Consider the following 15554-nt stretch of genomic DNA (forward strand, 5'->3'; position numbering starts at 1 on the left):
TGCAAAATCCTGACAGCCGGCGTTTCGTCTTATACATCGCGCGCGCGCAGTCCATCACAAAAAGAACGTTATTCCTAGGGGAATAACCAGAAAAACACGAGGAAACGCGCATCTCACAAGGGCACCTCCGCGTTGTCCCGCCGCGACGAAATAGACCGAGGGTCCGGTCTATTTTATACGAACTTCTTCCCAGATTTAGCACGCGAGTACTCTTCAACGGAACTTCCTGAAAGGCTTCTTATTCTCCGATGGAACTTACCCCATACGCAGTAGTTCCTTTCGGGAGATATAAGTTTCGGCGCCGCACGGGCAACACACAAGTTTAAGCATTGATCCGCCTAGCCGACGGGGTTTCCGCAGTTTTCAGTCACCGATATAATACACACGCACCTTCATGGTTCTTCACAGAAAACTTCTTCAGAACGTGTAAAATCAAAGAAGTCCCCTGTTTTCGCCACTCGGCCCTCCACCAGCCCACGAGCTTGGGTGGTGTCGCATCCCGCAAAGTTACCTGGCTGGATAGCCGTCTCCGTGCTACCCTATAGTACAGTTGTTAGTCGTCTTATACCTTGCTCCAATACGCTACACTAGCCCTACTCGTGTGTATTTATAGTACTAAGGCAGTGTCCGGCCAACCGCCCTGACACGTTCTCGGTAAGTGGTGCACGGAGAGTCTCCGTCCTCGATATCACAAGGGCTCTACAACCGCGACAGCACATGCCTTCAGAGACACTTCCGGAGTAATCTTCCCTTTGCCACAGCGTGGAAACTGACCACAGCAAGCACTTCGGCTAGAGTCGCGAAGGTGACAGGGTGAAAAGTTCAATGTGCAGACCAGCCGGAACCCGAAGCTGGACACGGTGGTGGCTTTCACTGAAGGCTCATCCGATTTCACGGCTCTCTCTAGCTCGCGCACCTGCTGCGATCTGTTATCTACCGTGGGCCCCTGTGCGGTTAGTGACTGCCGGCCTACACGTGCTTATCCCAAGGGCACGTTGTGTGTCAACCGCTGATCCAAGCGAACAAGACGCTTCTACGATGCTTGCGTTGTTAGTCGTAAGGAGTGAACAATAACACGAACTCCCGAAATTCTAGTTTCCCTTGTGGACGTTGGGATTTCTGGTGAACAGCCCCTTCCATCTCTCGTACCTTCGGTCCCTGACTTAGACTACAGGAAACTTCCGGCACCCTCACTCCGCTGGTCGCGCGTGCGAGTAAAAGTTGACAGACGACAAGCCGCGTATTTTACAGGGCTGCGACAAGGTGCGAGCTATGTACCCCTGGGTCTCTGGACCCGTCTGTCACGCCAGACGTGACACGTAAAGGTTGCTAAAAAACTCAGAAACAGAAAGCGGCTCTCGTTGAAGCCCCACGACCGGCAGTCAGTCCGCACTCTGACCCGGATGAAAGTCCGTTTAGTGGGAGCAATCCATGTATCCCTCTATCAGCGTTTTCCTTCCCCGAGCCTTCCCCACGTGCACGAAGTGCGGGCCCACAAAACTGATCAGCAATTAGAGCACAGCATCTGCTGTCAACCTTGCGCCCACAGCCCAAGAGCAGAGTGGTGTTCAAGCGCGCCAAGCGGTCACAGGACACAGCACTCAAGGGAGACTGCGTTTGTATCATCTTCAGGCCACATCCACGTGCTGGAGTACCGGATGCGGAGATCGCACCCAGGTAATTTCCACTGTACTCGGTGTGTCTCAGTGCTTTGAGAGCCAGGCTTCCAGTTATCTGAAAAGTGATTCGTATTCAATCACGGAGGTGTGGTTTCACTGCGGAGAGACGATGCCGTGGATTCTGAAGTGCATGCCGCAACTTCGTAAATCTGCATGTCGCGGGAGACGCCGAGGCCTGCCGGGCCGCCTCAACGAGGGCACCGGAGTCTGTGGCGGCCAGATCGGCAGAGTTTGAGTTCAACCAGACGTGGTGGTAACTTAGCTCTGTCCATATGCAAGGCTGAACGACTACACTGTACAGGTGGGCTAAAGGCCACTCCTTTTGCGCCCTCAGTTTGGCCGTGGACAGCGGGAAACGTTAGTGTGCATCCGCGGCAATTCCGAAGACGCCGCCAGGCAAATCACCGTGCGCATTGCCGCTTCACTTGCAGCAGTCGTTACACTCATCTAGCATTCTGTGTAGTGATGCTTCTGTGAATTCGGGATTTTTTCGTCTTGGAGGGGAGTGTGGTCTTGGGACAGCTCTCGTTGCCGGCAGCGACAGGTTCGTTCTCTGCGCCGGAAAATGCCAGTTGAACGGACTTTCGGCTATGTGGACGTCATATATAGCTGTTGCCAGATGTCCCCCCTCAGCGGAAGATGCCGGCCATGCGGAACTCCAGCGCTGGAAGACTGACAGACCGCCGCCGCCGGATTGGGAATGAACTGGCACGTGCTGAGGAGAGGATACACGCTGTGACTCTGTGAAGGGATACTTGTTCAAGCTGTTCTAGAACAAGTATCGATACTGAAGACGACCTGGCCCCCTCCGAAAGATTACCGCGGACAAACAGCTGGGAGTCGTCTTTATGACTGAGCCTCTCTGTCAGTACCGTTCTCAAGCCGCTGTGCGTGTCACGGTTTGTCGAACGCCTTTCTCTTTTGCTAGCACCATCGCTCCTTCTCCTAACACGGGAAGGCTTTATTCGTCCAGCTATGCTGAGGGACGCACATCAGTTGCGCTGCTGCGTCGGTTAACGAAAAGCTTCGGGCGCAGAAGAGGTAGCGGCTCCCATCGACAGCAAGAGGCGAACGAGGTGGCAATGCTACCTGGAAGCGAAGCGCCGAGGTCCTAAGCCGACCATGGGGGCTACTGGAAGACTGCACCGCGGGGCGACGCTGACCACGTCACTGTCTTCGTTGTTTTATTTTTTTCCGTTCCGGCTTCGTCGTACTTGCGTGCTCATTCTTTCGGTATCGTTTCTATCTTGCATTTCTGTGGGACAGCTGCATGTCATTCCACACCACACAGAGTACCAAGGAAACTGGCAGTCTCTGTTTGCATTCGGTATTTCCGTAGAGACGCTGTCTCGTCTGCGTGCGCCTGTTGTATTTTCCTCTCGTTGCAGTATTCACGGAAGCAGAGGGTACCATGACGGAAAGACAGGAGCTACTCCTCGGATGCTGACTGCGCCGAGCGATTCCGCGATTGTTCATCCACGAGCATGGGCACCTGTAAGCAGACTAGAGACTCAGAGAAAGGCGATTTCAACCGGTGGAGTTGAGAGATTGGCGTCTATGTCTCCGTCACTGCCGCCATACTCGTCTCCGGTTGCGCGGCACACCTCGGCGCTTCGCTTCCAGGTAGCATTGCCACCTCGTTCGCCTCTTGCTGTCGATCGGAGCCGCTACCTCTGCTGCGCCCGAAGCTTTTCTTCTGTCTCTCTTGCCCACATTTCCTCTGCCTGGCGGCCTTCTAGGCGACGAATAACACCGTCTCTTTCAGTTGTGCGCACGCTACCCGTTTTCCCAGGCTCGCCTGGTTTGCGTCTGTTCACCCTCGCTCTCGCTCGCGGAAGGTTAGCGGAGCTCCCCGCCGCAGCGAATTCCAAGGGGTCTTCATTTCTCCTTCTCGACAGTGCTGACACGGCGGAGAGTCTTAGGAGATGTAGATACATGGATGCTGTTGGAATGGAGAGTGGAGAGGGGCAGCGGGAAGCTCCGGTGCCTGTGCGTGATCCAGAACAGGTCCCACAAACCATACTGAGACTGCTGAAGACCGTCCCGGTGTACGCGGTGGTGGCGGGGGACCTGCGGCAAGTGGTTCCTGCTTCTTTTCCTTCGTCTGTGGAAGACCCCCGCCGAGACGAAAATCTTGAGATTTCAACGCAGCCGACGCTAGACCCTGCTCCCTTTAACACTCGCAAACGGTTGCACTCCATAATGTCCAGTCAGCTGAGCACTCTCCAAACGCTGCAGAACACGCATGCAGATGATGGAGATCTGGGCTTGTTTTTCGTAAGCCCAAGAGACGCCGAGGTGTATCTGAACCACGTCCGGTCGCAAGTCCGCTCAGGGGGGAGCAGGAAAAGAGAAGGCGACGGAGCACGCCTGTCTATTGCGACAACTTCCCTAGCTAACGTCTACTCGCTTCTTGTTCGTCCGAGGCCTTCAGGTCTTCCTCAGCGGCTCAGAAGTACGCCTTTCTCAATGCTGAAACAATTTCTCAGAGGGGGAGTGCATCTTTCAAAACAAGGATTACAGGCCGGGTGGAACTTCGAGTCGGGGAAGAACGGGGCAACAAAGAAGAGTGGTTGCTCGCGCTACATTCTAGTCCCTGATTCTTCGGAACTGGACTTATTCTTCACCGAAACTGGTGGAGAGCGCTTCAGAGGCACGCCTCTCTTTTTCGTCTCGAGCCAATCGACGGACCAAGATATGGACCTGCTGTCTTGTTTCCAAGCGTTCACTTCGGAATCAGCGTCTCATCCGGTGGTACCTCTGTACTTGAGCCGTGCCGACGCTGAAGCAGCGTTACGCCATCTAGTCGCATCTAGGCAACACCATCAAAAGAGTTGCTGGCGCTGGCTTTTTAGTGATAACAGAAAGCCAGCTGCTCAGTTTCGAGTTGGGGTGACCTCCCTGGAATCATTTCTTGAACGTAGTGTTTCCGCATTTCCGTTCCTGCCTTCGGGAGACAAAAAAAACAAGTCCTGCTCCCTCATTCTCGTACCGCCCCGCCATAGCTTTGAGTACTGTAAGCAGCATGTTTTGCAAGAGGACTTGGGCGGCCCACTCCACCCCTTCCGAAAGCTGTTTTCCCACCCCACTATGAGGAAACTCACGTGGTGGAGGAAGCGGGTAATCCGAGAAATTGTGAAGCCTGTTGTGTCGGTCTTTCGGGGGGAGTCTAGAGACGAGGAGCCTGTGGGAGACCTGCTCCCCGATGGGGCATAATGACACACGCATACTTATGGATGATATGGAAGAAGCATTTGTCCGTGGATGCGTATGCAGTAGACGTCGCTGCTACGTTCCGCGTATCCTCGTCTTGGTAGTCACTTACGGCAACCCCGACGTACGGGGAACGGTTGCGCAAGCCTCTTTGCTTCATTTGTTCGAAACTGTCTGAAGCCGTTCCAGCTTCGGAAAGGTCTTTTCCGCCAGCCAGACGTCTATTATTCACTTTTTTTGTACGGGCGGTTTTGCCCAGTGTTGCTGGGTTTCGAGATCTGCTGGGTGTTGCGCATTGCGCTGAAAGCAACTTGCACGGTGATGAGTGTCTGTGAGGAGGTCTCCAGCCCAGGTGAGCCCGTAACGGTCAAAAGATGCGAAATTCCAATCTCGCTGCAGCCGTGTTCGCTTGGTGATCTCGCAGCTACACGAAGCACAGGAGTCCAGTCTGCGCTACAGCAAACGAGTTACAAAGCCGCACCCAAACCGTCCGATCTCCCCGTCCTGAGCCACTACTGGCCGGACACCGCTGTGCGTGTTTACTGTACAGCTATCGTTGTTTAGCAGCATGTCTGAAGCACGGACTGAGAGTGTACCATGGGCTCCACGGGCAGCGTTGACGCATGTGGATAACACGGTAGAAGTCCGTCCTTGTTCGATCACCTGTCACTTCAGTTGGCAGTATTCCGGCCAAAAAGATACGGCTCCTGCTACGAGTGAACGAACTGCCAGACAGTGACGCAAACCTCTCATCTCTAACATTATTATGAAGGGGCCAAACGCCACCGCCGAGTCCGAAGGCGCCGGGGGGCTCGCGAGACAGTTGTTCTGAGTACAAACCGACCACTGCCTCGACGTCCTCGGGGTGAGCGAGGGAACAGCAGCCCTCAAACCCGTGTTGTATTTGGAGAAAACGGCGACCTGTCCTGTGGTGTGAAATTCTCCATTATGCTTCATGGCCAATCGTGGCAATACATCGTACGCCGGAACACAGCTCTTCCGAAATCACGTATTTTTTCACCCAGTCGTTCCCAACGTGACTTCTTGAGAAGACTGGATCTTGTCTGCTTGTTTGCGAACAGGGTCCCTCCGCCGCTGTCCCCTGCACCGGTGTCAGACGCAAAGCAATACGAAAAACAACGCACGGATCGGCACGAGAAAGAAGAGTCTGCCAGTACACAAGCATGACCGCAGCGAACCGGCTGTAGTGCGGGAGTGGAAGAGTTTTGCTTTAAGATAAGAAATACTGATCCACAACGCATCATTCTTGAAAAGCCAAGATTTATACGTTATGAATCAACGAATCCTGCCGCCTATGAGATTTATCCTCCTCGCTGTCCTGGCTTTTCTGCACGCGTACAACCTACACGAGTATGCAAGCAAACATACCTCGGAACCTTCTTCACATATTTGTAAGAATGTGGAAAGAGCGCGCACATGGCCTGAGCGCCGTGTTAAGCTTTCTTAATGTATCTAGAGTAGATTGTGGAAATGACGAAGCAAATGAGAAACAGAAGGATAACGATAAGAATCAAGCGCGTAAAAAAAGTCCCGTTGCTCTGTTTTCCCAGAAAAGTTTTCACTTTCGCGTTGAGGTTCTGGATCTCCGCTGCCGCTTCATCTGTGTGCTTCTGGAGATTTTGAATCATCTCATGGTGCACCTCAGCCTTCTCTCCAACCTGCACGGCAACGTGTGCTGCAAAAAGAGAACGCACCGCCGATCGGCGCTTCCATTACCTCTTGAACTGAAAGTTTTCAAGGCTACCTTTGCTTCGTTATACTCTGTCTCACATGAGACTCCATGCACACGCATCCTGTATTCTTGCTGTGAGGAATAAAAGGTGACGGAGAAAGGCCTCGTGACTCTTCAGTCGGTGGGACAAATGAGCAGAAAAAGATACCCCTGTCCGTGCACACATGAGGCCTGACTCCAACAAAGTCGCATACACGAAAGCATAGGAAAACACTCTCATGCGCCTTGCTAGTGCCTTTTTGTATGATCACTCGCCCTCCGTGTGCCAGCTTCGCTAACTGATAAATTCACATTGATCACACCACGCCTTAAAGGTCGATCGCACCTGCAGAGATCCAGGCAGTAGTTACATCGAGTCACACGGTACACACACCTCCACTTCAAGCAGTACCTCAGCGACGCTGCCACCGGCTCTCTCGAAGTCAGCCACTTTGCCGCCTGACCTTTCTCTACGCTCGACGAACAACGGCTGTGGGGGGGGAGAAAAGCGGTCGTTTTGCCCTTCCAACACAGGAGTGGTTCTGGGGTCAAACATTTACGCGTCCCTCTGGCTCCGGCTTATTCCCGGTGCAGAACAAGCAGGAAGAACGCTTCCGCCTTCATTGTCCCACCAGGTTACGTGGAAAAAAAAAGGATCCGGAAATTCTGCGAAAGTGACAGAAACCGGCTATTCAACTTTGTCGCGTCCTTACCTATACGGTCAATCGCTTCACCGATTTCCGCAACTTGTTTGTCAAATTCCTCATCTCTCTCTTTCCACCTTCTCAGCACAGCCTGATCAGCTTCGCTGATTTCTTCAGGTCTCCCGTGTGCTTCTCCTCCGGCTTCGCCCCAGCAGGTGGCTGTCTCACGCGAAGACTGCAGCTCTGTTAATGTCCTGATACGGTTGGTCTGGTCGTGTAGCCGCGTAGAGATCGCCGTACGTTTGCTCTCGCGCCGCAACTCCTCGATCGCCCTGAGGACAAGAATAATAAACCAAAGGAAACAAAAAACTGAGAGTGAGGACAGGCGGGCACACAGAGCCACGTACCGAAGATGTCACTCTCGTCCTTCACTTGCAAATTGCGTAAAGAAAGCTTTCCACGCCACTGGAAAAACGTACACGGTGAGCCCCGCCAGTCCTTGCCTGTCCAGCCTTCCCCTTCAGACTCGACTGTTGCCAGGTGTAACCCTGATCTCGACTGGGACGCCAGCGCCTAGAAAGGATACCAACCCCTACTTGCTCACTCCACGTTGAATGTTTTTTGGGAAAAATGTAAGCAGCTGGGTTCAACTCAAGAAAAACGACACGTAACAAACAGGCCCGCAGGAAGAGTAAGCAAGTCGCACCACGGCCACACATACGGGTCAGAGGCTTCCGAAGCATCTCCACGCTCCTCAGTAAACTATAGAAGCAGCTGAGAGCAATACCGACTAGCTGTTTCTTATCTTTCTTTTTCTCCTGGACAACTTCGCAAGTACCCCCCCCTCCCCAAATGAAGCCTGGAAGCTAGCTGCCTCGGGCTACACCGCGCGACGTCTTGGTTCTTTGAGAAAAGCCCAGCACCTCTCAGTCCCTCGTACGCGTCAAAAATCGGGGGAAAACCGACTGACAATATACGTGTTCTGCCCTGCACATAGATGTGTACGAGAAAGACGAGACAAGGAAAGACTAGGCAGCACGCTGTGTGCTCCTCACCTCATCAGAGTGTTTATATCGGCGTGTCTTTCCTCAAGATCATCGTCCGTCAGTAGGCGTTTCTTCCTCTGCTTGAACTGTCTTCCATACACGGCACTTAGCTCCTCAAACAACTCGCGAAGAAGAGCAATGTTGTCATCAATCTCACCCCCCAAACGAACAGTCTCCAATGTCGTACCTTAGACACCCGAAAAGCACAAGTTGGACCACGCCGACCGTGGCGCTCGACCCCGACAGGACAAGTAGAACTTGCGTCGCATTCCCTGATCCAGTAGTCCCCCGCTAAGTTACTTCCTTCTCAGCAGAGATAACACGGAAAAGAGATTACAACGTCAGTTTTCCTCTCTATGCCATCAACACAGAACTACGAAAATATCCCTCGGGCCTTCATACAGAAAACACAAGGTACGACACGGATCTCTCACCACGAGAAAAGAACTGCACTCTAAGCCGCGTGTGTCCACCCAATCTGACGACACGGTCACAGGAGGCATTAAACAAATCTGCCTTCTCACTAGTCTCATGTTTGTTGTTTTGTACGTACCCTTAGACGCGCGTATGTCCCTGCGATCTTCGATGAGGATCTGTGTATTCCGAATGGTTTCGTACATGCGCTTCTTGAGTGCCAGAAACTCGTCTCCCTCCTCTTCTTCTTGTTCCTCCTTTGCTGTCACGAGGCACTCGTTTTCCACACGTTGGCACACCGCTAGGAGTTCTCCAAGTTCACCACCTGTTACATCTTTGCTGAGGGAGTTGTCATCTCGTAGGCGAGAAGGCTGAGCACTGTCCCTTTTCCTCCCTTCACCGCTCCACAACAGACGAGTCCAGCGACCGTCATTCTTTGACGAAACAGCACGAGAAGATCTAACCGAGCCGCCTAAACGCCACGCAGAAGAGAGCTAACACGTGCAAGAGAGTGACACAGCACGAAGGGTCAGAAAGAAAAACAGGGGGACAAACTACTCCACCAGGAAACGAACCTGTTCACCTGGAACATCAACTTCAGTCAGTTGAAAGCAGCCCAGGTACGTCTTGCCAAACTGTCTGGAGAAACAACGGAAGGAAAAAACCCGCTTCCTCGCCAGATAGGACACTGGAGATGGGATAACACGAGCAAAGACACATCAATGCAAGCTCGCGGGCGCTCTTCTCCCCCCACAACTCGGCGAACAGTCAAAAACGCCGGAAGACTTACAGGACTGAAACCCAGCGGAAAAGACCAACAAATATTCTGTACACCTGCCCAGTGGAAGCCGGCGGGAAGACCACCCTTGAGTGTTTCAGTATTCTGAATGCCCTAACAGCAACCTAGTGTACAGTAACTCTTACCGCGGGCAGCCACGCGTTGTGACTTCGTGTGCGGCGGAAGATACAGGCCTGCCTACTATGAACTCCCTTCTGCGCCTACAAGAAGGCTAAACAGCAAAAGGGCGAGACTAACATAGCAGCCCCGTCCGAGCAGGGAAAAGTCTAAGGTGTAAAACGGGAGATGCCAAACAGTGAACACGATCTCTAAGGAGTCTGAAGTCCCCCAACCGACAGAGAAGACTAATAGACCTGCTTTAGTCCGTTGAATAAAGAGCTGTTTTCACACTGCGCCTGGAAGTGACAGAGAGGAGACATGGTATAGAGGCAGAGCACGGGGGACTGACCTGGTTGCGGCAGAGAAGGTGTCTTCTTGGGTTGTTTTCTCTTCTTGTGCGTGTCAATTTTCGGCAGAGAAGGGAGATCTTCTTCACCCGGTATGACCTTGTGCAAACCAAGTGCGGTCCCCACGTTCATTTCGAGGGCCGTACGGAAGACTGGAGTGCCGGTGCTGACAATCGCTGGGGGAGACAATGAGGGACACCAAGAAACGACCAGTCGAAAGAGTTACGACGAAGAACGCTGATGGTTCAAAAAAGGCGAACAATTCGAGAGCAGACGGAAGAAAGGAAAGAAATGTGCTCAATAGCAATTTGCGCAAAACCGAGGATAGAAAAGAGTCGACGGAATCCCGTAATAACGGCGTAGAGGGCAAAGAGGAAAAAGCCGCCCGGAAGGTCAAAGGGAATATAAACACAGAACAAATCCTAATATACAGATGGGAGTTCTCGCCGATGCATCGATCGCCGACACGGCACCCGTTCCGAGATTATATTCACGCGGCGGCCCCGGCAAACGCGGAGGGAACACACCTGCTGTAGAAAGACATCCTGGGCTGCATTGATCCCTAACGGAAACTCAATACACAAACCTAGTAGAAAGCAACCTCGTCACAACGGGTTGGCGTTCCAGGACAAGGGAAGAAAAAATGACAACCGTGCAACGATCGACCTTATCCTGCAGCGACGAACAGTCTTACGCTACTCACGCCGCTGCCGACAAGTCCTCCGGAAGCGAAGAAACTGGAGGAGCTAGGAAGGGCAGCCAAGAGAAAGATGTCAAGACAGGCAATCAAACTCAATCAAAAGTCGAGACAGTACGCAGGGGAAAAACGCACCGCCGCAGGAGGCGGGGCGCCGGCGGCTCAACAAAGTTGCATACAGGAGCGAGGCAGCAGCCACAGAACGAGAAAACTGTTAGGACGACACCAAAATAAGAGCGGAAGACGTGGAGACTAAAGAGAGAACCAGAAGGAGTAAGAGAGAGAAGGAAGTTTACTAGGAGGAGAACCTGCTTGGCGTCCTTTGAGACGACAGCGAAATTGAGGAGACAGTACGTCGCAGGCCAACTGTGCGTACCAGGGGTGGCACTCATGTGCTAAGCAAGGAACCAGAGAAAGCCAGTACAAACGGACAGATCAAATGTTAACCTCCATGGTGTTTGTTGGTTCGGCGCTTGGTGTGGCACAGAAGCGTGTACTGTCTCAGAAGACGAAGAAGTCCTGTAGGCCTGACACACATGCAGTTTCTCGAACCGTGACGGGGTTCTCCTTTGGCTGCGACGGAGCAATCAACGGGCAGCAAGAGTCACGAGCAAGATATGGTGAGTTTTAGCAGGACATACAGACTACAATCAAGAGCGGAGGAGCAGAGCCAGAGTTCTTTCAAATCTTTTATGCTTAGCTAGGCGCGACGCGTTCTTGAGTCTCTGGCAGCGGTGCCGGCTAATGAACGAGTGCTGGTGTCCAATGCCCCAGCACCACTTTCAAGGAGACAACAAGCTGGCAGGAGTGCTTATTCTCTCACAAGAAGCCTGTTTCGAGGCAGCACTCGCTAGAGCTATCCAAAGCGGCGCTGAATTCCGCTTTGCTGAGCCAGACATCTTACTTTTCCTTCTGTTCTCCTGGGTATTGGAAACCGGATAAACTCCCGGACCCTCCACAGGGTAGCGATGCATGACGATTCTAGACATGTACAAGACACGGGGCTAACCAGCGCCGCGCTCGGTCCGGTCATGCCAGCTGTGATTCTCGGCTGGATCGTCTGGCTGTGGTGTTCCTGTTTTCCCGAAAAAGCAGTTGTTCCCGTTTAGGCTTTCTCCACTTCTGGGTGGCTCACTAGTTTCTTCGTCCAGAGCTATGTAAGACCCTCGGATCTCCCTTTCGTGGAGGCGAAGTGCCACTACCGCGCGTTATCCTCGTCGTGGTTTGGGAAGACAGCCTGGCTGCGGCGTCGCGGATTTTCTCGAAACCGCCCTTTCGAAGGGGCGTTGTTACCTCCTGATTTGTTTTGATTCAGTTGAGAATGAGCAGCTTCTCATTTTCTTTCGGGACACGGAGAAGTACAAGCCGATGCGTGACATTCTAAGCAAGGTCCCGGTGCCAGCGTGTCTCTTCGCTAAGAGCTGAAGTAATTCGTATATTGAGCCAGAGTCGATAGAAACGTGAGACTGGCCGGAGTGGCCCGTCTCCAGACGGCCTCCGTACGCGTATGCAGAGATCCATTGTTATGAGGTAAATCTTTCCCGGCTTCTGCGACTGACTCGGGTCCCGGCGGAGGATACGCTTCGAAGACCAACACCGAGTCAGTTTATCATCCCTTTCCCAACGTTTCTCGTCTCACGGAAGTAACTGACAGCCTCGGCGGATGGCGACTCATTCCTCTGCACAACCGCGTCTGTGTAACATTCCTTGTGGTGCCAAGCTTTTCGTAGTCTCTTCGGCCCATTCCCTCTGCACAACCGTGTCTGTGTAACATTCCTTCTGGTGGCAAGCTTCTCGTAGTCTCTTCGTCCCATTCGTTCTCCGTCGCGACAATTTTGACCAACGTTTTTGTAGTTTCTGTCCATCCCGGTCGTCTTCGGAATGTCTTAAGGCTCTTCATAACCCAGCACTCGTTTGAAATTCTGGTACAAGGAGCGGGCCCGTATTTGGGAGTGCCGTCCGTGTCCGTCCGATCCTCAATCTCATGTGAATGCCTCGACTGTGGTGTCAAGCTAGGAAAAGCGAAGGATGCGTCCGAACAAGATCCACTTTCTCTCCTGATAGCTTGCTGTGTATGGTAGAATCCCCCCTTCTTGCTATCGGGGCACCATTTCTCGCTACTGCTTCTCATGACACACCCGGCACAAAATGGCTCAGAAGCGACCAGGGTTGTCTTTGGCTGGGTTGTATTTCTCCGCTGCGGCGGGAGCGATACTGCTCTTGGGAGCTCCATGGCCAGTCCCCCTCGCATCAGCGGGAAGTGGGGCTCAGTCAAAAAGTAAGGGCTGTACGTCCACACCAACTAGGCTGCCACTCTTGTCTTCGTATGTCCAGATCTGTGCTACATGGGTGAACATCTATCTTTTTCCGCTATACCTGTCGTTTCCGTGTGGCAGTTCTCCCTCTACTCATCGCGACCCCACGGTTTTGCTCTCAGGAGCAGACGTGCCGGACTCTCAGTCGTCCCCCGTCCCCTTATACATCTGTGTAGCACCACGATTGTCGCCGTGTACTGGCGACGTGGAGAACCGCAGATGTTTCTGCGCTGCGTTTCTTGCTTGGGCTCGCTTCCCTTCTGTCGTGCGCCGGTACGGATCCTCAGACTCCTGCTACCCCACTCCCTGTCAAAGTTGTCGATATGTCTTGATGTCGTTAGCACTTTGCCCTCTGTCTATGAATTTCGTTTCAGCATACGTAGCTGCGCCTCAGGTATTGCCGTCAGGTTTCGAACTTGGTGCAGAGGTTGCAGTACGGCGTCGCAGAGGTCGCCTGGTGCTGCACTTCTCTAATGCGAGCTCGCCCCTGCCGGAGGGGACGATTCTCTTCGAGTCAGATTCTGTCAACCAAACAGATCTAACACTTCGATCACTGGTGAGCTTTCTCGTGTTTTATGCAAGGTTGCAAGATTGTTGTTTGTCTATATGTCCTGTACGTGCTGCTTCCGTACCGAACTGAATGAGCGCCGGATCTAGGCACCTGCATGCCTTGATGGAGCCACCGTGCGTACTTGCTGGAATCAAGGGCAACGATGTTGTGTATGGGGAGTTGGCGGTTTACCTGCTAACTTACGCGGACGCCGTAGTCCATCAGCAGCCGAGTCGTTTTACTGGATGGCTCAGACCTTGCTACAAGTCACAGTGGACGGTGCACGCCCTAGTCCTCACATGGCTCTGTACCTGTCTATAAGTTGTTTCGAGCCGTGCTACGAAGCACCCCATCCTGGGACAAAGAAATATCTGTACACATCAATCACTTCAGATGCTTCCGCACAGGATTTGTATGCATGCGAAGAGGGATATATTCGTTTGCACTGGTCTTCGCCTGTGACCCCGGGTACGTGCCTGGGTGCACATTTCACAGTGACAGCGCACTGTGAATCAGTTTGCCTCTCTTCGTTCCCACGAAAGATAGCACGCATTTGCCCAGACCGCCCTTCTCTCTGGTCGGTGCGTCGTTCAGGTTGCCTACGCACCAAGTACGACGGATCCCGCCGGTGTCGTCCCAGGTAAAGATGCCTGTCCAAAGGGCCTGGCTCCTCCCATCCAAGAGAATCACGCGTTCGCGTGTGTCAGTGGCAGAGGTGAACGCAGTGATGGACCGCCGATCCCTTCGCTTCCTGCGAGACAGCGATAGCTTACCAAACCGAAGCGCCGCCTTCGCGTCTCGCGACAAACAGACGCAGACAATAAACAGGTTTTCGGGAGTCGGATGTTTCTCACGTGTAGCCGTCGCGAGGAATGTGTCGGAGCGCTACTCCACTCTAAACATGGACAAGTGAACTTCAGGAAGCTAATACTAGCACTTGGTGTCCGGGGCGGGCCATCAGTTTCGCGCCTTCGCACTACCCGCATAGCCGTTTGTTACACGGGCCTTCGGCTTTCAAGTCCAGCGCGTTGACTGGACCAGCGCTCAGAGTTGTCCTCATGCCATCTGCTTTTTCAGTTAGGTCTACGGAGGACATTCCAGTCGTCTGTGCAGCGGATTTCGCGCGCCAGTGCTACGTCCGCGAGGGAGGGCAAGCGGCTCTACGACCTCTGGCAGATGGAGAGCAACTTGCCGCTGCAGGAGCTGCTGTGACCTACGAACTTGTCCCTGGAAATACAGGCCGTTTTGTTGGCGCAAGCCTCGCTGACTGTAAGTTGCGTCCGTTGTAGATATCTGTTTGACAGTAGCGTTTGTAACCGCAGGTCCCGGGGAGTGTCAGTGTGGCGTACAAAATTGTCAATTCACTGGCCTGACTCCCTAACAAGCCGCTTGTTCTCAGCATTCTTGCCCTTGAGTCCGAAACCCTGATTCTGCTAGACTGCAGCGTCGCCGAGAGGTTTTTCTACCATCGTTCGTGTTTCGGTCAACCTTGCCCCACGATTTCCAAGACTGACGCCGGCTTTCGCTTCACTCGTGGACACGCGCAGTCAAGAAGTCACCTTCCACACCGCATCCGCACTTGCCGCGGCGCAAGCCTTGCCGCCCCTTCTCAGACCCAAGTCCATTCAGTGGCCGTGGTGTCTCTTTTGATTCTCTCTCTTTCCAGTGCAGAAACGCCCCAGCAGCTCACGTCGATTCGTGACCGAGCAGCTGTTGGGGGCGTCGGTCCAGGCTTGCAAGGTTCCACGATATGCGGAGAACGCACAAGAACCACTGCTAACAAGTGTTCAGCAGCTGGATCCGGTCTGCCATCGAGTATTCCCGTCGAAGCGGCTTCCTCCAGCTGCGCCTGTAGGGCTGATGCCCCCGGTAGTGTCACCGGGGGAGAGCATTCAGTTGTGCGAGATCGGTGATGAGGCAGCACTGTCATTCCTGTTAACGCCTGCTTCACGAAGGACAACTACAGATGGGGCCGCTAACCCACAAAACGCTAGCTCGCCGAACAACTCCGGTTTCCTC

At 53.3% G+C, this 15554-nt stretch overlaps 3 protein-coding genes across 3 annotated transcripts in view; 2 read left to right on the forward strand and 1 right to left on the reverse strand.

Moving 5' to 3' along the window:
* Positions 1-1894: 1894 nt before the first annotated feature.
* On the forward strand, positions 1895-5292 carry CSUI_004040 (uncharacterized protein). The gene has a single exon (XM_068064235.1). The coding sequence runs from the start codon at positions 2802-2804 to the stop codon at positions 4893-4895; it is 2094 nt and encodes a 697-aa protein (XP_067923785.1). The 5' UTR covers positions 1895-2801; the 3' UTR covers positions 4896-5292.
* A 161-nt stretch (positions 5293-5453) lies between these two features.
* Positions 5454-11563, reverse strand: CSUI_004041 (uncharacterized protein). The gene is made up of 6 exons (XM_068064236.1): positions 9976-11563; positions 8868-9200; positions 8324-8501; positions 7338-7600; positions 6282-6588; positions 5454-5994 (listed from the first exon to the last, which is right to left on the reverse strand). Exons 1-5 carry the CDS (start codon positions 10103-10105, stop codon positions 6347-6349), a joined length of 1146 nt encoding a protein of 381 aa, XP_067923786.1. The 5' UTR covers positions 10106-11563; the 3' UTR covers positions 5454-5994; positions 6282-6346.
* The window catches only part of CSUI_004042 (rhoptry neck protein ron4), a 20632-nt gene continuing 16405 nt past the window's right edge, over positions 11328-15554 (forward strand). The window contains exons 1-5 of the mRNA XM_068064237.1: positions 11328-12948; positions 13360-13541; positions 14130-14175; positions 14613-14804; positions 15202-15546. Coding sequence (XP_067923787.1) covers positions 12819-12948; positions 13360-13541; positions 14130-14175; positions 14613-14804; positions 15202-15546 — 895 coding nt within the window. The 5' untranslated portion in view covers positions 11328-12818. The remainder of the gene's footprint in view (positions 12949-13359; positions 13542-14129; positions 14176-14612; positions 14805-15201; positions 15547-15554) is intronic.

The sequence above is a fragment of the Cystoisospora suis genome (assembly GCF_002600585.1).
Source record: "Cystoisospora suis strain Wien I chromosome Unknown contig_1816, whole genome shotgun sequence".
NCBI lineage: Eukaryota > Apicomplexa > Conoidasida > Eucoccidiorida > Sarcocystidae > Cystoisospora > Cystoisospora suis.

Coding starts and splice junctions, on each gene's coding strand:
- CSUI_004040 (XM_068064235.1), top strand. CDS start 2,802: ATGGGGGCTACTGGAAGACTGCACCGCGGGGCGACGCTGACCACGTCA.
- CSUI_004041 (XM_068064236.1), bottom strand. CDS start 10,105: ATGAACGTGGGGACCGCACTTGGTTTGCACAAGGTCATACCGGGTGAA. Junction 9,201..9,975: donor ACCTTCTCTGCCGCAACCAG/GTCAGTCCCCCG, acceptor CGTGGCGTTTAG/GCGGCTCGGTTAGATCTTCT. Junction 6,589..7,337: donor TGAAGCGATTGACCGTATAG/GTAAGGACGCGA, acceptor CTCTTTTTGCAG/CACACGTTGCCGTGCAGGTT.